Source organism: Eubalaena glacialis, chromosome 9 (assembly GCF_028564815.1).
Source record: "Eubalaena glacialis isolate mEubGla1 chromosome 9, mEubGla1.1.hap2.+ XY, whole genome shotgun sequence".
In the NCBI taxonomy this organism is placed as follows: domain Eukaryota; kingdom Metazoa; phylum Chordata; class Mammalia; order Artiodactyla; family Balaenidae; genus Eubalaena; species Eubalaena glacialis.
This window is the reverse complement of record NC_083724.1, coordinates 56982786-57006221: the sequence shown is the minus strand read 5'-3', so window position 1 is coordinate 57006221 and position 23436 is coordinate 56982786. Positions and strand designations below refer to the sequence as shown.

General features: G+C 41.5%; 1 protein-coding gene across 1 annotated transcript in view; it reads right to left on the bottom strand.

Annotated features, from left to right (window-relative positions):
- The window catches only part of PDCD1LG2 (programmed cell death 1 ligand 2), a 96323-nt gene that overhangs the window by 44512 nt on the left and 28375 nt on the right, over positions 1-23436 (bottom strand). Inside the window, exons 4-6 of the mRNA XM_061199046.1 lie at positions 13413-13679; positions 5645-5782; positions 1021-1070 (exon numbers count right to left, since the gene is read on the bottom strand). Coding sequence (XP_061055029.1) covers positions 1021-1070; positions 5645-5782; positions 13413-13679 — 455 coding nt within the window. The remainder of the gene's footprint in view (positions 1-1020; positions 1071-5644; positions 5783-13412; positions 13680-23436) is intronic.

Below are 23436 nucleotides of genomic sequence, written 5' to 3'. Positions count from 1 at the left end.
CAATTCTTTCCTGGTGCTGTGCCCAGGGATGAGTATACAGTCACAGGATGTAGTTTCAAGAATCGCTTTCAGGGAAGTGGTGGAGACGGGGAGGGTGCAGGAGCCTCTTTTCATTTCATTCTTTTAAGTTTTATTTTGTGCTTATTAGCTGCCATGTCTGATGCATAAGCCAGACACAGACCCTGGTATTTGAAGGTTTTCTAGGGTTATTTTCACAATTGGTGCCTCTGGAATTTTGGGGATATATTCAACAGAATTCGAAAATGAACAGTTCTGAATATTCTGACTAGCTGATACATAGTTATTTAGACATTTCTATGAATTGCCTATCATTATTTTGGTGACTCATAAACTTGTGTGTCACACCATGTGATCCCTAGATTACAGGGAAAGGCAGCTTTCCCAAGAAAGCCAGAAATACCCATTTTACAATGAGACCCAGGCCTGTTGGTCCCCAACACACCACTTCCCCAGGGTCTAAGCTTTTCATCCAACGAGCCTGAATGATTTCAGCAACCCTACTTCTCCTAACCTCCAGATCACGTCCTCTGTCTTCCACAAAGTCCAGCTCCATGCCTGTCAACCTCATGACATACTTCTACATCCCCAGCAATGCCCTTGACACACAGCCCCCAACAGTGTACTTAACAACTGTTGCAAAAACATCAGCTGTTGATTGTGCCACAGTTGAATATCTTCTCCTTACTGTTAAATTTAACCATGCATCTAATTTTGTGAGCCCAGATGTCCTGTGCCTTATTTTCTAGGGGTACTTAGGAATACAGACAGACGAAAGGCTACATAGTTTTTCTGTGGCTATACAAGACACCATCTTGTTCTCCAAGAAAGGTATGGAACAACACCTTGCAAGAAAAATGGGCTAAAAATGCCACTAACAGGAAGATTCTGCACGAGCCTAAACTATTCAGTTGCTCTTGGTGCATTAATAGAGGTTATTTCTTAATTCACGATGGGAGAGGAAAGGGGGTGAAAAAGAAAAGAAAAATCATGATTACTCACAGCTCTGTCCACTTCTCTCCTTACCGTGGTGACAGATCTTTTTGTTGTGCCTGAAAAAGAAAAAATCCAGGGATGGGATAAGATTAACAAGGAAATAGTTCTGTTTATAGGCTAAACAATGGCAGAACAAAAAGTAAATCCAAATAAATCCACATATAGAAGTCCAAATGTCCACCGTGGTTTGAGACCTCAGGCTGAATACGACGTAAGACCATACTCTTAGGAGAAAATTGTGAAGAAAGAAGGCCCCCACTTACTTCCCATTCTGTTGTCTGCCTCTGGCCCCCAGGTACTCAGAGGCTGAGGGGCTGCTAATTTGGGTATTCAGCCCAGGAAATGTCTCTGAAATTATCTCTCCTTGTTCTGCTTTAGTCTTGAATACCACTTCCTTCCTGTCTTCCCTAAACAGAGCAGAAGGTCTGATCAATTAATTTACTCTAAGGTATAAATGACATACTTGTTCAAAGTAATTCCTGGGGCAGAAGCACAAGTTCACATGATGGGATGCTGCTGACCACCGTTTCCCTGGTTTCATCTCTTTCTCAACCGCTGATTTCACATGTTCCCTCCCACTCTGATTTTCTTCCAGGGCTTGATGCCCATGTCCTGCAGTTGCCTGGGTTCCTGAACTCAATCCATCCCTAATTCTGCTTTTGCTCAGTGCATCAGATTCTTTGTAACTCCCTCATAACCATCCTGACCTTGGCCTGGACTTAGAGGGCTTCTACCCCACATTGCAATCTCCTCCAAGAGTGTTTGTATTTGAAAGGAGCCCAATGGTTAGCCTATAGAAATTGCCCTTGAATGTTGGAGATTGAGTGAAGGCCTCTAATGCCTGAGGTCAGTGCTGTCATTCTCTGTGGTTCTCATGCAAGCATTAGCCAGCATATTTGGCCTTTGGTTTAAATCCCTGCAAAGTCCTGGCTCAGTCTTTTAGGCAAGTGCCACTCAAAATGTGGTCCGTGGGCTGGTACCAGTGGGTGAACTGATTGTTAACAGTCCACGATGAGATAGATTTAGAAATCAAGTATAAACATTTAGAAATTTTTATAGAAATTCTTTTAATATGTTTTGTTTTTCAATGATCATATTTATTGAAATATATTTATTGAAATATATTATATTTATTGAATCCAGTAGAAATTGGAAATACTGCTCTATCCCATAGAGTAGCTACTAGCCACATGTGGCTATTGAACACCTACAATATGTGAGCACTTAAAATATGACTAAGGACTTGAATTTTTATTTAATTTAAATAACCACATATGGCTACATTGTACAGAGCAGGTTAGCATACATATCTGCACATGGGAGGTTAAATGTCTAAAATTTTGTTGAACATCTATATATGCCAGGCAATGTTTTAGACACTGGACATATACTGATGAATACGGGAAACACAGTCCCTGAACTCAGGAAATTTAAAGATTAGCAGATGAAGCAGAACTTGACATTGTTTTTGTAATAGAAGGCCAACTTCTTTTCTGGAACCCAGCAAGTCACCCTGGAGCCGTAAACTACTGAATGGTTCCTCTTAAGTGGAGATGGTAAACAGAACCCTTTATGGACTGTCAACAGCCTCCCTATACACCTTGGTGTGCAGAGCTGGTTGCTGAGACATAGGTGGGTAAATTTTAGGAGCCAAAGAGCCTTCCGGGTGGACACGTTTATTTGACTCTGATAGATTTAGAAGTTTGGGACAGCAATGTCGCCAAGAGGAACTCAAGATAAGGCAGTTAGGACTGACATCCCAGGCTCAATACAAAGGCTGAGTGCAGAAGAGGCTGGCTGGGCACAGCTGCTGTTAAGGCAGGAAGCCCCTTCTGCCACACCAGCCCATGAGAATCTTGCTTTAGGAGCAATGGCAGAACGTGTGAGGGGAGCCAGAAGAGTTGTCATCCTGCATCACTCTGGTCTGTGTGGGGATCTGGACTGGCAAGGGTACCTTTGTGTGGTGGACAGAGATACCCAGAGGGAACAGAGATGTTGCACGGCAGTAGAAACAGCTGCAGCTCAAAACCAGTGCCCTCTGGTGAACTGACCTAGCCCCCCATTAGCCTTCCTGCCCGTTTTGAAGCAGCACTGACCCTGGGGGCTAAGCAAGCCTCCTGACAGTCTGTGGGAGGTGGGGAAGTACATACTGTAAGAGGGAGACACTGGACTTCTTGCTGAGGTAGGCAGGTGGGTACTTGAGGATTTGGAAAATTAAAAGGGATGCAATTCCATTTATAGCCCAAGCTATTAAAACAGGCCCTATGTATGGAATGTGTGCTGAGTGTATTGAAAGGAGAAGTAGGTGCTATGGAAATATCTAACAAGGGGATTTGAAGTAATGGGTGTCGTGAGGGAGTAGAGTCAGGGGTGGGAGTAGAATCAGGGAAAGCTTGATGAAGTGACAGCTTAGCTAAGATTCAAAGGATGACTCCAACTCAGGTGGACAAAGAAAAGAAAGTATTTTAGAAAGAGTGAATATTATATGAGAAAACTCAGAATTGCAAGAATGAGATACCTCTGAGGACCAGACAATTCTGTACGGCTAGAGCTTGGAAAATGAGGGTACAAAGCCGAGACGTGAGTCATATGACCAGGGGCTTGTTGGGATTTCACCCAGTGAGCAGTGAGAAGCCACGGAAGAGGTGTGAGCAGAGGAGACGTGGTAGATTTGAGAATTTAAACGCCTGTTCTAGCTAAATTGAGAGGCAGGAGTGGGTGCAGGGAGACAAGTAGGAAGGTTCTGCTCTAGCCCAGGCTGAACCACAGTCGTGGCAGTGAGGTTGAATCAATAAGCTGGAAAATGTTATTCTCATATTGCTTCCTGCATCAGATGGAAAAAACACCTCAAAGAAGTTGAGTGATTCGTACAAGATCATAGAGCCAATATGTGGGAGCACCAGGTCCAGACCTAGCTTCTGTCACTGGTTTAAAGCTCTATCCACAGTACCAGAACTTCTCAAGCTTCTTCTGTGACGTGAGTTTGCATACATGGCAGACGCATTTCCACACGTGTAAACGTGTACTCCCTTGCAAGAAAGCAGATCCCAAAGCACAAGAGTTAGAGAGGGGGGTTATTACATAGGCAGCAGTGATTTCACTATCGTTCATTAAAAACAGAAAAGGAATCATTTGAAAATGTATTCACTTACCTCTTATTAGTAACAAATCTCTCCCACTCCAGTTGTTGCCTGAGACTTGCACCCAGCTTGAAGCTACTGATAGCTTCACTTACTCTTGAGATTGGAATGGGGGATGAGGGGAGGATTTCTTTTTTCTGCTCTATCTTTAAGAAATGTGGCTCCATTTCATTTTCCCAAAGAGAGTAGGGACAGAAGACTCTGCTGCTCATTTCTGAGGCAACTAATGGGCTCTCAGGTCCCAGGTCTGGAACCTTGGTTATAAAGTTGTTTCTGAGAGGTACGTTTGAGGGAGGTAATAAAAGAATGCAGAAGGTAAGATTCTGATGTGCTGCATCTGTCATGACTCTCTGAGGTCATAGATTTGCAGAAGTGATTCTGTTTAGTCAAAGTTCTTTGGGGCAAGACCCTGTAATTCCTCCATTATGGTGAATTGCCCTTCCCTTCCACTTCTATCCCCTCTCTCTCTCCCCACCCCATTTTTCCTCCTTTCCTCCCTCCCTTCTTCCCTTCTTCCTTCCTCCCCAACCCCCCTCTTTCTTTTGACAATAGTTCTTGGATCCTGGATTCCATAGTAGAGGGTTTTGTGGTTAATACCCAAGCTAATGCACACATACGTCAAAGGAAAAATTATGACAATATTTCATGACAGATGAGACTATAGAAGTTAGATTGTAGATGTAGGATAACAATCACCTAAAAGTCCCCCAATTCTCAAATAGTGACCATTCCAAATTCCTACTGAATTATTCCCAGATGCATTTTCCTTTTCTATAGGCCATGTTTAGATCTTGGGAGGAACTCACTGGGTGCTGACAAAGGAACAGTTTTGGAAAGCACCAGATAGGCCTGCAGGTATTCTGGCATGGGCTCAAAGGCCACAGGCATGCTCTGTCCCAGCTGTCACAAGAGAATAGGAATGGGTTGGTGAGCATGTGACAGGCTGAGGAGGGAGCTGCTGAAAAACCTCAGGGCACCACCAATCATGTGCTTTCCCTACCCCCAGATGGCCTCATACTTTTTTCCTTTCCTTACCCAACCAGAAGATTCAGATTCTTGTGGGGAGGAGGAGGGCCCAGCCCAACTCAGACCCAGAATGGAGAAAGGAGGAATAAGAACTAAAGGAATTCTCATAAAGGATCCTGGCATCCTCCCACGAGTGAACTCTGGCCACATAGTCATCTGTATTGCGAAAATAACACTGATCTCACGAGGCTAATGACATTTTCTTGGCTCAAAGATCACAGCAAACAATTTTGGCCACAGGAACAAAACATTCCTTTAAAAATATTCAGTGTAAAGATTCCAGCTCACTGAAGACTGGAGCCATTTTTTTCTGGGGGTAAAATCATCAGGAAAAGCCCAAAGCAATTCATAAGCCTTGAGTGGACTTAGTTTGAAGCTGGGAAGCTGTAGGCCAGTGAGGCCAAGCAGAGCCTCACACTGCAGATACCCAGTCCACTCGGTTACCATGAATGAAACTCACTTACCTTTTCTAGAATAAAACGTTTGGCAAAGCCGTTTTCTTAGGACTATCATTGTGGCTATGAACATTAAAGCAATGATGAAGGAGAGGATGAAAATATGAAGCAGTGAAGATGGAGGGATCTCGGGGGATTCCATATCACCTGGAGGAAAGAAAAGCACCAGAATCCCATTACATGTTAGCTTAGAGGTAAACCAACAAGTTGGCCAAATGACTGGGTTATGACCAACATGGCCAACTTGCATTGAGCATTTACTCCATGCCAGGTACTGTCCTATGAATGCTGTATATATATGAATGCTGTATGTATATGAATGTTGTATGTATTAGCTCTTTTACTCCTCACGACAACCCTATGAGGCAGGCTCTACTATGACCCTCATTTTACTGATGAAGAAAGTGAGGCACAGAGACCTTTCCCAAAGTTATACAGTAAGTGACATAGCTGAGATATAATCCAGGCTGCCTGGTTCCAGATCCCATGCTTTTCATCATTCTGATACACCTATCATATTATATCTTCCTTCCTTCTTTCTTTCTCTTTCTTTCTTTCTTTTCTTTCTTCTTTCTTTCTTTCTTTCTTTCTTTCTTTTTTCTTTCTTTCTTTCCTTCCTTCCTTCCTTCTTTCTTTCTTTCTTTCCTTCCTTCCTTGTTTCTTTCTCCCTTCCTTCCTTCCTTCCTTCCTTGCTTCCTTTTTCTTCTTTCTTTCCTTTCTTCCTCTCTCTCTCTCCTTCTCTCCTCCTTCCTCATCTCTCTTTTTCCAGTAGGATAGTCCCTCAGCCCAAATATGTCTCCCCGCTCCACTGCCAAGCACTCATGGTGCTTAGAATTTTTACCATCAGTTATTCAATCTCCAGGATTAACAGGATCCTTTTGAAAAAATAGAATATCATACCTTAGTGTGAACCACTACAACTAGCCCTTTTCCTTGTCTCAGCTAATCAAGGTCTGACAGTGAGGAAAAGATGAATTAGTAGAGAGGTGGATGAGAAGAGTAATTTTGGAGGTTGGGGGAAAGCCTTGTAAAGGAGAGCACTGGTTAGAATGAGGGGCCCAGACTGACAAAGGGCAGGCCTGGAGGGGCGTCCACTGTAGGGAGATGGAAGGGTACCCAGGGTAAACTGTGCCCTTTCCAAAAGGCTGAATTTTGCCTCATGGAGTAACTCATAAAGAATAAACATAACAGGGAATTCCCTGGAGGCCCAGTGGTTAGGAGTGTGTGCTCTCACTGCTGAGGGCCCGGGTTCAATCCCTGGTTGGGGAGCTAAAGTCCCACAAGCTGCGCGGCGTGGTCAAAAAGAGAAAAAAGAACATAACAGCCTGGTCCAAGAAAAACCTGGCAAAACTGCTCATGAAGAAGGGCTCAGTCCTGCCAACTGCCCTCCCCCTCCCCCATCATAGTGCTGTCTGAGAATCACAGACAGTTTTAGCTGAGAAGGGATCAGATATCATTTAATGTGAGGCCTTCGTTTTACAGTTGAGGAAGTAAGGCTCTGAGATGCTAAATTATCTATAGGGTCATCACTGCTAAATAAGGGACAAAGCCAGGATTGCAAACCTAGATCTGTCTGATCCAAAGCTCAGGCCCCACAGATATTTGTCTCTATCCTTAAGATTGTGGTGAACATTAAGAAAAGAAAGCATTAAGAAGTCTGGTTCATCTACACATTGGATAATCCATAGATAAAATTTTTAATTGAGGTATAATTGCCATATAACATTATATTAGTTTCAGGTATACAACATAATGATTTGATATTTGTATATACTGTGACTGATCACCACAATACGTCTAGTTAACCTCCCTTACCATACATAACACATATTAATTAATATCTTCTAGGAAATGCTGATTAAGCACTTGCTACATGTAGCACCATAAGTCAAGGAGTTCTCACTGTCCCCACAACAGAAGAGGTCCCTACTTCAGTGCCTTTATGCAAACCCTTGTCCTGTGCAGGTTCCCTCATAGTCCCTTCCACACACAAACTCTACTTATTCCTGAAGACTTTCTAACATTGAACATCCAACAGGACATCAGTCTGCTTAGATTGTAAGTATCTGAAGTGCAAGGATTTTCTCTAAGTCATCTCTGAATCCCCTATAGAGCCAGGTGCCAGCTACATGAAAGGTGTCAATAAGGATTTGTTGGGCTGAATTGACCATCTGTCTATCTACTCTACCTTGCCCCATCTTCCTTGTCATTAGTTACCTTGTGGCAGACTGCTGCTTATCCCTTAAATCCATTCTCCGTTTCTTCTCTAGTATTAGCTAGGGATTAGCTGGACACATGGCTTCTCCGAGAGTACATTTCTAAGCCTCCCCTGCAGTTAGGTGTGGCCAGCCACGTGAACTAAGTTCAGGACTAGAGAATGGGTCTTTTGAGTCTTGGCCTTCAAACACTGAATGTGTCTCTTTTCCTTTCTGAAGGCTGAAACATGAATGTAGCAGTGACCCAGCTGTGACAATTCATCAGGGGTAACATCCTGGAGAGTGCCAGAGCAACAACGTGGAAAGAACCTGGATTATTGAATGACTTTATGGAATACAGTGACTTACCTGCTCTGAACCACCTTCTATCTCTGAATGTGACATCAGAGAGAAATATACTCCTGCTTTATTTGAGTCGCTGTATTTTGAGGTTACTTAACCTAAATCCTAATACATCTTCTTTTAGATTGTTTTATAGTAATTGCATTACTTAACAATGATGTCATGAGGCAATGGGAAAAACATTGGATTTATCCTATCCACAGCCTCATGCACTCACAAGGAAGTCATGCCTCTCGCTAAAGGTACCATATTATTTTTCCTGTTTCCATCCTTTTTGACTGCTAAGGACTTTACAAACATATTTCATTTAATCCTTACAATAACGCTATTAGATATCTACCATTATTTACCCTCATTCTACAAATGAGAGGCTGAGTTCTAGGGTGGCACAGTCATATGTTCATGTTCTCAGAGCTAGTAGGTAGCAAAGAGAGGATTTGAAATTCAAGTCCATCTGACTTCAGAGCCCATGCTCCTGACCACTGCCAGAGAGTCACTTCCAAGTCTCCTGGGAGAACTTCTCTGCCAGCCCTGCAAGGGTCTTGTTACAATTATTTCCTTTGTTCCAATCTCATTACATTTCCTGATGAAAATGCAACACTGCCTTAGTGGAAGGAACCCTGTTTCAAAGGGAAAATGGTCTCATTGCTCCTTCATTTCTGATTGAAAATTAGGATGTTCAGTCATCTATTCTAGAGCCACTGGAGCACCTCCCACCCCAGACTCTCACTGCTATATTTGTTTTATTCATTGACTTCTGGAGAAGCATGTTGTGGGTCACAGAAGTCAGCAGTGAGCAGCTCAACTTATGAGAATGAGTAGAAAGGGGACAGTCATAAGACAATTTAAAAATGCCTTTGTGAAACAGAAGCAAGAATGCCTTTGTGGGAGAATGTGTGACTTTGGTTATTTTGTTGCTGGTATTTGTATCACAAACTAGGAGATTATTTGACTGCTCTGCTCTGGCTCTCCACACAGACTAGCAGCTGGGATGATGGGACTGGGGTCATCCAAGACTAAGTCTCCAACCCATTAATCTGACATTTATTGAGCACTTACCATGGGCAGAGCACTGAGGTTTTGCTTTAGTTTGGACATAAAGAAGGCTCATGTGAACAATTAAAATACATGGAAAGTAAAATACCAATGAAAGAGAAAAGACAAGTACAGTCACAGGCAAACAAAGAAATGGTACAGGCAATAGGTTTTAGGAGGCAAGATGAGGGAAAGATGCCTTGTACCCTGGAGTTACCTGACCTGCCATGGAGAACTGGTGAAGAGGGCGAATAATAATATTTTATGTGGAAGAAACTTCTGAGCAGAGAAGTCATGGTGATGGGAGAGGTACAAGCAGGTTCAGAGAGTACAGGGAAAGGAAGGGGAGCTGCCTGGAGCAGAGGATCCATGTCAGGGGATAGGATGAATATAGAGCTGGGAAGGATTCTCAACCTATCTCTAGAGACTGGTTGAAAATCTCTGACTGCACAAAGATTCCTCCATTTCCCTGCCAGCCGCATTCATGAGTGCTATCCTAAGAGCTCCCAACCTCTGATGCAGACCCCACAGGTCCCTCCCACGATTGTTGACTATTCCATCAGCTCTGTTGGCTCCCTTGGAGAGAAGAGCCAGCTTACTTCTTTCTTAACTTCTCACCGCCTCAAGGCTTCCAGAAGAATGGTTAGTCTGCTCTTCCACCTCTCTACCATGAAGAAAAAAATACTGATGTAATCAGTGATGTGAAGTGTAGATTCCAGTTATTTCCAAATTCATCTTATCCAGGCCCCTGTTTCCCAGCAAAGCTTCTTATATAAGTGTCATTCTAGAAAACCACATTTCATCCAAAGTATTGGCCAAAAATTAACCAGGCAGAAAATTCCACATAACAAAGGAGAGTTTACTAACAATTCTTGGAAATAAATAATTCCCCTGGGATTGTAATATGTAAGACTCTAGACCTCTGGTACGAATTACTTATAGCTCAATTTTTATTAGGTGACAAGTCTGGTGGTCTTAGCTGTGCTTAAAAAAAGAGGTAGAGAATATTGAAAGGTCAAAACTTGCCTAATTCACTATTTTCACTCAAAGTTGGCCCTAAGAATGGTAAGTTTCTAATGTCTTCATTTCTTTCGAATCCTTAGCATGAATCCTCTCTTTACTTCCTCACTTCGTCATAATAACTTAGTTAGAAAGAAGCTGGGCTAACTTTAGCGCTGGAATTGGGTAGCCAAGTGTGGATAGGTGGGGAAGTGGGGAGTTGGGGGTTTGAAGACGACAACGGAGCTGGCTGCCTCTGAAAACTATATCAGGGAGGATTCTTTTCTTCTAGAAAAAAAAATGCTAGGAAATTAATGATGAGATGGGCATTGAGTCACTTCAAAGTTCTCAGTCTGGTCTGTGGATTGGTGCCAATCCATGATAAAATTTAATTTGAGATACAGCAGGTATCTCTGGTGCCCCAACTCATATTCTGCCTGTCTTACCCCTGATTTCAGCTATGGCTGAATGTGGCTGAATGATGGATGGTTCTGTGCAGGTTCTAACTCACTTCCCCCAGACAGTCTTGCCTCAACCATGTGCTACTTTTATGCCAGGGCTCCCCCAATGCTGAGGGTTGGTCCCTTTCATCACTACTTCCAGTGACCCATTTGTAGAATTTTTGCTTCTCATCTCCACAAATTTAGGCTCCACTGGATTAAAGGTCCAGCTTCCTAGTGGCAAGTGCTTCTACCAAAGGATGCTGTACCAAGGGATATGTTCTATTGCATCTAGATACTGCCTAGTCAGCTTGAGCTCTACCCACTGTCAGACCAGCAGGCAAAGAAAAGAATCATTGCACTGGTAGAGTAATCAATCTTGATTACCAGGAAGAACTCAAATGCTGCTACATAATGGAGGCAAGGAAGACTATGTCTGGAACTCAGGGATCCACTGAGTCTCTGAGTCTTGTTACTTCCATACCCAGTAATAACAATGAAAAGGCAATTGCAGCAACTTCAGTCTGCTAAGGGCAAGGTGACTACGGGCTCATGTCTCTCAGGGTTGAAAGTCTGAGTCACCCCCAACCCCTATTTCTCTCCACCTTCCAGGCAAACAAACTATTCCATCTGAAATGCTGAGTGAGGGAAATCTAGAATGTATGGTGGATGAGAGAAATGACAAACATCAATTATGGCTTGGGATCAGTTGCAGCAGCAGGAGCTGTAACTTGTTCCATGAACTCTCGTATATGCATCTTGTGCAGAGATTGTAGCTACTTCCCTTCCTGAAGGCTCGGGAACAGTGGACTTAATGTAGGGCATGAATGGATGGACTTGAGCAGCACAAGGGATAGACTGTTGTAGTCCTGCCTCACTTCCTCTCAGCTTCACCTCTGACTTCAGCCACAGATTGGGTAGAATTCGGGGTGGGCCTTGGCTCACTTCATGGTCAGTGATTTACCTCAAGTGGATACATTGCTTTCTGCCCTGGAATGACTTTGATGCTATAGATGCTGGGGGGAGCTCACTCAGCCCACATGCATGCATAGCTCACAGCAGAAGGAAGTTAACACTCCTGGGGACAACTGTTAACCACTGGGGGTAAAAGCAGATGGATTAGTCCTTCCACCTGAAGCCCTCTGAGTAAACATCTTAGGAGATGATCTATACACTTCTCAGGTGGTCCTTGAGTATTTAAGCTTCTATTGTCCACACCAACAACTTTGATAATGCACCCTTCTATTTGCTTTTCCTTCTTTCCTGTCTTGATTTCCTAAACCTCTCACTTCTGCTCCCTGGGGTCATCACCTAAATACCTGCATGCCACACAAGTCCTTATCATAGGCTCTGTTTTATCTAACTAAGGTAAAGGGCAAATAGTGAAATATAATGACAACATAGCAAATCTTCTATAAAGTCAAATTTGTCATAACTAGAGACTGTTCTTTATTTGGAGATTATATCCTTTATAGGTATGATAGCAGAATAATGACTCCCCTCAAACATGTCCATGTTCTGAAACCTGTGAATGAGTTACCCTACACAGCAGAAAGATTTTGCAGATGTGATTATATTAAGGACCTTGAAATGGGAAAATTATCCTAAATTATCAGGTTGAGGTATGTATTGCGGGGAGGCATCTAATGTAATCACAAGGGTCCTTAAAAGGTGGAAGGGTCCTTAAAAGGTGGAAAAGGTGGTCCTTAAAAGGCAAGAGAGTTAAAGAAAGAGATGTGATGACAGAAGCAGAGATCTGAGTAATGCAGTTGTTGGTGTTGAAGGCTGTAGGAAAGGTCCACGAGCCAAGGAATGCAGGTGGCCTCCAGAAGGCAGAAAAATCAGGAAAATGAATTCTCCCTTAGAGTCTGTGCAATCCTGTCGACACCTTGATTTGAGCCCAGTGAAGCCCTTTTCAGACTTCTGACCTCCAGAAGAGTGAGGTTAAGCCCATGATGTTTGTGGAACAATAGGAACAATAGGAAACTTATGTCTCTGGTGATAAAATGACCTGTCTCTTATGAAATGATTATGATACTAGATGTTAACTCTCTTATTTGGCAAATGAATGTTCTTGGCAGATAAAAAAATTGTCAGACTACCAAAATTGTCAGAAATTTTGCTGATGCACGAAATTCTAAAGTATGGGATTCAGCATAGCCAGTGAAGGCTCTAAATGATATTTTTAAGAGGTCAGTTTTCCTGGAAAACCCTAAAACCACTTGGCTGGCAGCAAAGTAATATTCATACTGCTGACTCGTAGCACTGTGCCTGAATCACAATGATGAGCCTTTATGCTGGGTATTTTCAGTTTCCTCTCTGGATCCATTCTCTCCACTCCAACAATCGGTTCTGAGCTCTGAGAGGTTGACTTTATGAACATGTCAGTGGAATTCCACCTGGGCTCTGCCAATGGGAAGCACCAGCAGGAGACTGGAGGGTGGGAGGAGAATGAGGTTGTGTATCCATTCATCAGCTTCTGCTCTTTGGAGTTGCTGCAGGTGGCAGCATCCCTGTACCAGAGGCCACAGCTCCCTTCTCCAGGTTCCAGTAGCCTCTCCAGGGTGGTAATTGCTCCCCGACTTTTGAAGCCCCAGGTGTCCTGCACTACCTTTAGTACTTTCTCTAAATCCTAATCCCACCTTCATAAATAGTCCCTTTATTACACCCTCCTCAGATTAATCATTCTGAATGTGCCATCCATTTCTTGCCTGAACCCTGACTGGTAAGCTAGGCAGCTCTTACCTTGGTCAATGATGGCCGAAGTGAGTTCCTTCATATTGGCATTCCAGAACACACAGCTGAAATTCCTGCCAGGGTGTGGCCTTAGGCGCAGAACACTAGTGACCTGGTAGAGGCCTTCAGAGGTCTTGGTGTGGCTGGTGTTGGTAGGAACACTGATATTTGGCCAGGACACTTCTGCCAGGGGATAGCCTACAGCCTGGCAGGTGAGCTCTAACTCATCTGTCCCTGGGACCTTAAGATTGCGAGTGTTTATTTTCTTGTAGGAAGCTGGACAAGAGAAGAAGAAAAAGAAATAAGTCTCTCTTTTCTGATTCCCGTAGATCTCTGTACTCGATGCCATGTGAAGTAAAATTATCATTATCAATATTAAGTACTAATAGTTTTAACTTTTAAAACATTTCCTATGTCCCAGATATCATGCTATTTTACACACATTGAATTATTTAATTTTTACAATACAGTAAAACAGCATTGTTAATATACCCAATTTTTGTTGAAGGTAATTGAGGCTAGAGAGGTCGAGTGTTTCACTCAGAGGCACAGGGCTTTTAACTGGTGGAGCCAACTTATGCACACTCGAGGTTTGATTCCAAATCTCAATGGTGCTTTACCCTACCACAATCTGTGGCATCCCGTATTAATGTAAATTATCTTACAATTGGGGATTGGAGAAAAGAGAGGCTGGATAAACTAAATCACTAGATAACCCCCACATCTCACTTTATTTAGTACTTTTTCTAACATCTTCAGGAGAAAATTTTCTTTCCATGTCTTCCTTTCCTCTGTCCTCTTTAAGATTAGGAGGAGAAAAAATAAGGACCTAGATATCTGTTGGAGGTCAGATTCATTGCCATCTTCGTCCCAGATTGTTCCATCTGGGTTTGTGTTTTTGTTTCTTTAACATCTTTATTGGAGTATAATTGCTTTACACTGTTGTGTTAATTTCTGCTGTATAACAAAGTGAATCAGCTCTACCTATACTTATATCCCCATATCCCCTCCCTCTTGCATCTCCCTCCCACACTCCCTATCCCACCCTTCTAGGTGGACACAAAGCACCTAGCTGATTTCCCTGTGCTATGCGGCTTCTTCCCACTAGCTATCTATTTTACATTTGGTAGTGGATATATGTCAATGCCACTCTCTCACTTCGTCCCAGCTTACCCTTCCCCCTCCTCGTGTCCTCAAGTCCATTCTCTACGTCTGTGTCTTTAGTCCTGTCCTGTCCCTAGGTTCTTCAGAACCTTTTTTTTTTTTAGATTCCATATATATGTGTTAGCATACGGTACTTGTTTTTCTCTTTCTGACTTACTTCACTCTGTATGACAGATTCTAGGTCCATCCACCTCACTACAAATAACTCAATTTCGTTTCCTTTTATGGCTGAGTAATATTCCATTGTATATATGTGCCACATCTTCTTTTTTTTTTTTAACATCTTTATTGGAATATAATTGCTTTACAATGGTGTGTTAGTTTCTACTTTATAACAAAGTGAATCAGTTATACATATACATATGTCCCCATATCTCTTCCCTCTTGTGTCTCCCTCCTGCCCACCCTCCCTATCCCACCCCCCTAGGTGGTCACAAAACACCGAGCTCATCTCCATGTGCTATGCGGCTGCTTCCCACTAGCTATCTATTTTACGTTTGGTAGTGTATATATGTCCATGCCACTCTCTCACTTTGTCACAGCTTACCCTTCCCCCTCCCCATATTGTCAAGTCCATGCTCTAGTAGGTCTGTGTCTTTATTCCCGTCTTACCCCTAGGTTCTTCAGGACCTTTTTTTTTTTTTCTTAGATTCCATATATATGTGTTAGCATAAGGTATTTGTTTTCCTCTTTCTGACTTACTTCACTCTGTATGACAGACTCTAGGTCCATCCACCACTACAAATAACTCAATTTCGTTTCTTTTTATGGCTGAGTAATATTCCATTGTATATATGTGCCACATCTTCTTTATCCATTCATCTGTTGATGGACACTTATGTTGCTTCCATGTGCTGGCTATTGTAAACAGAGCTGCAGTGAACATTTTGGTACATGACTCTTTTTGAATTATGGTTTTCTCAGGGTATATGCCCAGTAGTAGGATTGCTGGGTCGTATGGTAGTTCTATTTGTAGTTTTTTTAAGGAACCTCCATACTGTTCTCCGTAGTGGCTGTATCAATTTACATTCCCACCAACAGTGCAAGAGGGTTCCCTTTTCTCCACACCCTCTCCAGCATTTATTGTTTGTAGATTTTTTGATGATGGCCATTCTGACCGGTGTGAGATGATACCTCATTGTACTTTTGATTTGCATTTCTCTAATGATTAATGATGTTGAGCATCCTTTCATGTGTTTGTTGGCAATCTGTATATCTTCTTTGGAGAAATGTTTATTTAGGTCTTCTGCCCATTTTTGGATTGGGTTGTTTGTTTTTTTGATATTGAGCTGCATGAGCTGCTTGTAAATTTTGGAGATTAATCCTTTGTCAGTTGCTTCATTTGCAAATATTTTCTCCCATTCTGAGGGTTGTCTTTTGGCCTTGTTTATGGTTTCGTTTGCTGTGCAAAAGCTTTTAAGTTTCATTAGGTCCCACTTGTTTATTTGTGTTTTTATTTCCATTTCTCTAGGAGCTGGGTCAAAAAGGATCTTGCTGTGATTTATGTCATAGAGTGTTCTGCCTATGTTTTCCTCTAAGAGTTTGATAGTGTCTGGCCTTACATTTAGGTCTTTAATCCATTTTGAGTTTATTTTTGTGTATGGTGTTAGGGAGTGTTCTAATTTCATACTTTTACATGTACCTGTCCAGTTTTCCCAGCACCACTTATTGAAGAGGCTGTCTTTTCTCCACTGTATATGCTTGCTTCCTTTATCAAAGATAAGGTGACCATATGTGCCTGGGTTTATCTCAGGGCTTTCTATCCTGTTCCATTGATCTATATTTCTGTTTTTGTGCCAGTACCATACTGTCTTGATTACTGTAGCTTTGTAGTATAGTCTGAAGTCAGGGAGCCTGATTCCTCCAGCTCCATTTTTCGTTCTCAAGATTGCTTTGGCTATTCGGGGTCTTTTGTGTTTCCATACAAATTGTGAAATTTTTTGTTCTAGTTCTGTGAAAAATGCCAGTGGTAGTTTGATAGGGATTGCATTGAATCTGTAGATTGCTTTGGGTAGTAGAGTCATTTTCACAATGTTGATTCTTCCAATCCAAGAACATGGTATATCTCTCCATCTATTTGTATCATCTTTAATTTCTTTCATCAGTGTCTTATAATTTTCTGCATACAGGTCTTTTGTCTCCTTAGGTAGGTTTATTCCTAGATATTTTATTCTTTTTGTTGCAATGGTAAACGGGAGTGTTTTCTTAATTTCACTTTCAGATTTTTCATCATTAGTGTATAAGAATGCCAGAGATTTCTGTGCATTAATTTTGTATCCTGCTACTTTACCAAATTCATTGATTAGCTCTAGTAGTTTTCTGGTAGCATCTTTAGGATTCTCTATGTATACTATCATGTCATCTGCAAACAGTGACAGCTTTACTTCTTTTCTGATTTGGATTCCTTTTATTTCTTTTTCTTCTCTGATTGCTGTGGCTAAAACTTCCAAAACTATGTTAAATAATAGTGGTGAGAGTGGGCAACCTTGTCTTGTTCCTGATCTTAGTGGAAATGGTTTCAGTTGTTCACCATTGAGGATGATGTTGGCTGTGGGTTTGTCATATATGGCCTTTATTATGTTGAGGAAAGTTCCCTCTATGCCTACTTTCTGCAGGGCTTTTATCATAAATGGGTGTTGAATTTTGTCGAAAGCTTTCTCTGCATCTATTGAGATGATCATATGGTTTTTCTCCTTCAATCTGTTAATATGATGTATCACGTTGATTGATTTGCGTATATTGAAGAATCCTTGCATTCCTGGGATAAACCCCACTTGATCATGGTGTATGATCCTTTTAATGTGCTGTTGGATTCTGTTTGCTAGTATTTTGTTGAGGATTTTTGCATCTATGTTCATCAGTGATATTGGCCTGTAGTTTTCTTTCTTTGTGACATCTTTGTCTGGTTTGGGTATCACGGTGATGGTGGCCTCGTAGAATGAGGTGGAGAGTGTTCCTCCCTCTGCTATATTTTGGAAGAGTTTGAGAAGGATAGGTGTTAGCTCTTCTCTAAATGTTTGATAGAATTCGCCTGTGAAGCCATCTGGTCCTGGGCTTTTGTGTGTTGGAAGATTTTTAATCACAGTTTCAATTTCAGTGCTTGTGATTGGTCTGTTCATGTTTTCTATTTCTTCCTGATTCAGTCTCAGAAGGTTGTGCTTTTCTAAGAATTTGTCCATTTCTTCTAGGTTGTCCATTTTATTGGCATATGGTTGCTTCTGGTAATCTCTCATGATCCTCTGTATTACTGCAGTGTCAGTTGTTACTTCTTTTCATTTCTAATTCTGTTGATTTGAGTCTCCTCCCTTTTTTTCTCGATGAGTCTCGCTAATGGTTTATCAATTTTGTTTATCTTCTCAAAGAACAAGCTTTTAGTTTTATTGATTTTTGCTATCATTTCCTTCATTTCTTTTTCATTTATTTTGGATCTGATCTTTATGATTTCTTTCCTTCTGCTAACTTTGGGGTTTTTTTGTTCTTCTTTCTCTAATTGCTTTAGGTGTAAGGTTAGGTCGTTTATTTGAGATTTTTCTTGTTTCTTGAGGTAGGATTGTATTGCTATAAACTTCCCTCTTAGAACTGTTTTTGCTGCATCCCATAGGTTTTGGGTCGTCGTGTTTTCATTGTCATTTGTTTCTAGGTATTTTTTGATTTCCTCTTTGATTTCTTCAGTGATCTCTTGGTTACTTAGTAGTGTATTGTTTAGCCTCCATGTGTTTGTATTTTTTACAGATTTTTCCCTGTAATTGATATCTAGTCTCATAGCATTGTGGTCAGAAAAGATACTTGATACGATTTCAATTTTCTTAAATTTACCAAGGCTTGATTTGTGACTCAAGATATGATCTATCCTGGAGAATGTTCCAGGAGCACTTCAGAAGAAAGTGTATTCTGTTGTTTTTGGATGGAATGTCCTATAAATATCTATTAAGTTCATGTTGTTTAATGTATCATTTAAAGCTTGTGTTTCCTTATTTATTTTCATTTTGGTTGATCTGTCCCTTGGTGAAAGTGGGGTGTCAAAATCCCCTACTATTATTGTGTTACTGTTGATTTCCTCTTTTATGGCTGTTAGCATTTGCCTTATGTATTAAGGTGCTCCTATGTTGGGTGCATAAATATTTACAATTGTTATATCTTCTTCCTGGATTGATCCCTTGATCATTCTGTAGTGTCCTTCTTTGTCTCTTGTAATAGTCTTTATTTTAAAGTCTATTTTGTCTGATATGAGAATTGCTACTCCAGCTTTCTTTTGATTTCCATTTGCATAGAATATCTTTTTCCATCCCCTCACTTTCAGTCTGTGTGTGTCCCTAGGTCTGAAGTGGGTCTCTTGTAGACAGCATATACATGGGTCTTGTTTTTGTATCCATTCAGCCAGTCTATGTCTTTTGGTTGGAGCATTTAATTCATTTACATTTAAGGTAGTTATCAATATGTATGTTCCTATTACCATTTTCTTACTTGTTTTGGGTTTGTTATTGTAGGTCTTTTCCTTCTTTTGTGTTTCCTGCCTAGAGAAGTTCCTTTAGCATTTGTTGTAAAGCAGGTTTGGTGGTGCTGAATTCTCTTAGCTTTTGTTTGTCTGTAAAGGTTTTAATTTCTCCATCGAATCTGAATGAGATCCTTGCTGGGTAGAGTAATCTTGGTTGTAGGGTTTTTCTTTTCATCACTTTAAATATGTCTGCCAATCCCTTCAGGCTTGCAGAGTTTCTGCTGAAAGATCAGCTGTTAACCTTATGGGGATTCCCTTGGATGTTATTTGTTGCTTTTCCCTTGCTGCTTTCAATATTTTTTCTGTGTATTTAATTTTTGATAGTTTGAGTAATATGTGTCTTGGCGTGTTTCTCCTTGGATTTATCCTGTATGGGACTCTCTGAACTTCCTGGACTTGATTGACTATTTCCCTTCCCATGTTAGGGAAGTTTTCAACTATAATCTCTTCATATATTTTCTCAGACCCTTTCTTTTTGTCTTCTTCTTCTGGGACCCCTATAATTTGAATGTTGGTGCCTTTACTGTTGTCCCAGAGGTCTCTGAGACTGTCCTCAATTCTTTTCATTCTTTTTTCTTTATTTTGCTCTGCAGTAGTTATTTCCACTCTTCTATCTTCCAGGTCACTTATCCGTTCTTCTTCTTTTTTTTTTTTTTTAAATTAGTATGTTTTATTTTATTTTTTATCCCAGTTTTCAAGTATGATTTTAAGCCTTCTTAATCTTCTTTTTTTTTAATTTATTTAATTATTTATTTATTTATGGCTGTGTTGGGTCTTCGTTTCTGTGCGAGGGCTTTCTCTAGTTGCGGCAAGCGGGGGCCACTCTTCATCGTGGTGCGTGGGCCTCTCACTATCGCAGCCTCTCCCGTTGCAGAGCACAGGCTCCAGACGCGCAGGCTCAGTAACTGTGGCTCACAGGCCTAGGTGCTCCCCGGCATATGGGATCTTCCCAGACCAGGGCTCGAACCCATGTCCCCTGCATTGGCAAGCAGATTCTCAACCACTGCGCCACCAGGGAAGCCCACTTATCCGTTCTTCTGCCTCAGTTATTCTGCTTTTGATTCCTTCTAGAGAGTTTTTAATTTCATTTATTGTGTTGTTCATCATTGTTTGTTTACTCTTTAGCTCTTCTAGGTCCTTGTTAAACGTTTGTTTTATTTTCTCCATTCTATTTCCAAGATTTTGGATCATCTTTACTATCATTACTCTGAATTATTTTACAGGTAAACTGCCTATTTCCTCTTCACTTGTTTGGTCAGGTGGGTTTTTACCTTGCTCCTTCATCTGCTCCATATTTCTTGTCTTCTCATTTTGCTTAACTTACAGTGTTTGGGGTCTCCTTTTCGCAGGGTGCAGGTTCATAGTTCCCGTTGTTTTTGGTGTCTGCCCCCAGTGGTTAAGGTTGGTTCAGTGGGTTGTGTAGGCTTCCCGGTGGAGGGGACTGGTGCCTGTGTTCTGGTGGATGAGGCTGGATCTTGTCTTTCTGGTGGGCAGGACCGCATCTGGTGGTGTGTTTTGGGGTGTCTGTGAACTTATTATGATTTTAGGCAGCCCCTCTTCTAATGGGTGGGATTGTGTTCCTGTCTTGCTAGTTGTTTGGCTTGGGGTGTCCAGCACTGGAGCTTGCTGGTCATTGAGTGGAGCTGGGTCTTAGCATTGAGATGGAGATCTCCGGGAAAGCTCTCACTGATTGATATTACATGGGGCCGGGAGGTCTCTGGTGGTCCAATGTCCTGAACTCGGCTCTCCCACCTCAGAGGTTCTAGCCTAACAGCCGGCAGGAGCACCAAGACCCTGTCAGCCATACGGCCAGGTATGTGGGGAGAGTCTTGCCCTTTGGGAAGTCTGAGGTCTTCTGCCAGCGTTCAGTAGGTGTTCTGTAGGAGTTGTTCCACATGTAGATGTATTTTGGATATATTTTTTGGGGGGAAGGTGATCTTCACATCTTACTCCTCCACCATCTTGAAGGTCCTCTGGGTTTGGTTTTTTTGTTTTTGTTCGTAGCTTCCTTTCTTATATCTGGACACCTTAACTTAAAGATTTATGTTTATTCCTGCTAAAGGTGGGGGTTGATGCATTTTGAGCAAAGACCTGGAACAGCTCTGGCAACACTTTGAAGATGAATGAGTTAATACATGTAAAGTGCTCAGAAAAGGGCAGGAACACAGTAAGCACTTGATAAATGCTATTTTTTTTTTTTAAAGACCTAGATTCTGCCTATAAATAGTCAAGAACTGAGTATATTTATACTTCTCTCTAACACACACACACACACACACACACACACACACACACACCCTTCTGTGCAGTGGATGCTGAATGAATTAATCAGATATGCCTCCCTGCCCTCTAGAAAACTGAGATCTAAAATAGACACAAGTGACATTGAGAGCACCAGGAAGACACAAGGACAAATTGTCCAATTATCTTAGATGATAGCTAAAAATAAATAAATATTAACCACATACGCAGATACCAGGGAGTGTGAAAAGTAACCTGTTGATTTTTGGTGAAAGGAAGAGGGAGTGAGCACTAGCTCTCATCAGGTAGGAAATACTTCTTTAAGAAAGAATTTCAATAAGATCTTTGAAGTAAAGATGTATATATGGCACAGATATGATGAAACTTTTTTTTGTTAAATTTTTGGGAGGAGTATAAATGAGCACAAACTGTGAAAAGCGATTTTATATTAAAATAATGCTAACAGCCATGTGGAAAATATCAAATATGTATGATTTACTAAGTGTTTTCTAGATGCTGAGTTCATGCCCTGTGCTTTTACATTCTGTGGAGGTGGAAGGAAGATTCATTTCCCTCTCCACAATTTTTGCTTTTTGAGAACCTCCCTTGTGTGTCTCTATGTTATGAGTTGCTAATTTGATTAGTTATAGCCAAAGTCACTCACTGAGTCATGGGTCACTGGAGAGCAAGGTGACTGTGTCTTGAAGTGCTGTTTATAACCTGTGGCCTTCTCTTGAAGTTCTTTCCATGCCATTAAGAGTAGTTGCCTGGGCCTGCTGGCCTGCCTGCCTCAAAAATCTCTCACATCTTCCCCACCCACAGTATTCCAGCTTCTGCTTGTGACTGGGTGGGTGGGGCAGATTTTCTTATCTATGAGTTTGGAAGGATAACTTCAGAGACTGATCTGCAAACCTGGACTCAGTTTAAGACAAGGGAGCAAGAAACAAGAATTCCCTATTCTGAGTCATGTTCTCCAGTGCAAATTATCAGAGAAGCTCCAAAGTGGGGAGAGGGGAAAGGGAAAGATTATGTGCTCATCCAGTTGTTAATTTAAAAAAATGGAGTTCATTTCCATTTGGCTACTGATTCCTCTGGGTATAGCTCACTTAGTCAAGAACTTAGAGAGGAGCAGGGGTGAGTAGCTCTAACTATTGACTCCATCCTCTTAATATACCTTATCTTGCTTAAACCACCCAAGGACCTTAGGAGGTAGGAAAAATTCATATTCCAGTAATAAATAAGGAAACAGCTGGAATATGGGGTGGTTGGGGAGCTTTGAACTCATGTCCTTCATGGGTACAGCATTCTGAATTCTGCACTGGGATAATCACAAGAGGATGATTCTCTATGTAATCGCAAAAGTCTAGGGATGAAGCAACATACATGGGAAGAGAGATATGTTTTCCAGGGGGACTTCGAAGTACCCAGAAGTAGAAGAAGATAAGGAGAATCAGGTTCTGAAGCAGCCTACTGAAGGTCTTGAACTAGTTAGACTCACTAGTCTCCTTGGAACCAATTTTGGTCTACCTCTAGCAATCCATCAGTATCTGAAGCATGCATTTTGAGTACTCACTTTATCTAATTTTATGTTATTTTATCTACACTTATTGTCCCTTCATTTGATGTCCTCTTATAATCATTTAATCCTATTATGTTGTAGATTATTTCTGTAAGCTCTGGGGCTTTGGAGGGGCATAGAGTAGAATAAATGGATTCATAGGAGTAGTGTGTTACAGGTGAGGGCTTGGCCTGCTCCAGCAAGGTAGCTCAGGACAAGATGCTGGTCTTGGTTGCTGAGTTGATAGGTGATTCAGAGGTAGGAGGGCCATGAATCAGGAGCTGGGCTGAGGCTTTGACTTGGGATATATAAATAAGGGAAGAGATGGGAGAGATGTTCAACTAAAAGAATCAGCGAGAAACGATGTGACTGACAGGGATTGATTTCCAAAATATACAAACAGCTCATAGAGCTCAATATCAAAGAAACAAACAACCCAATCAAAAAGTGGGCAGAAGACCTAAATAGACATTTCTCCAAAGAAGACATACAGATGGCCAACAGGCACGTGAAAATACACTCAACATCGCTAATTATTAGAGAAATGCAAATCAAAACTATAATGAGATTATCAC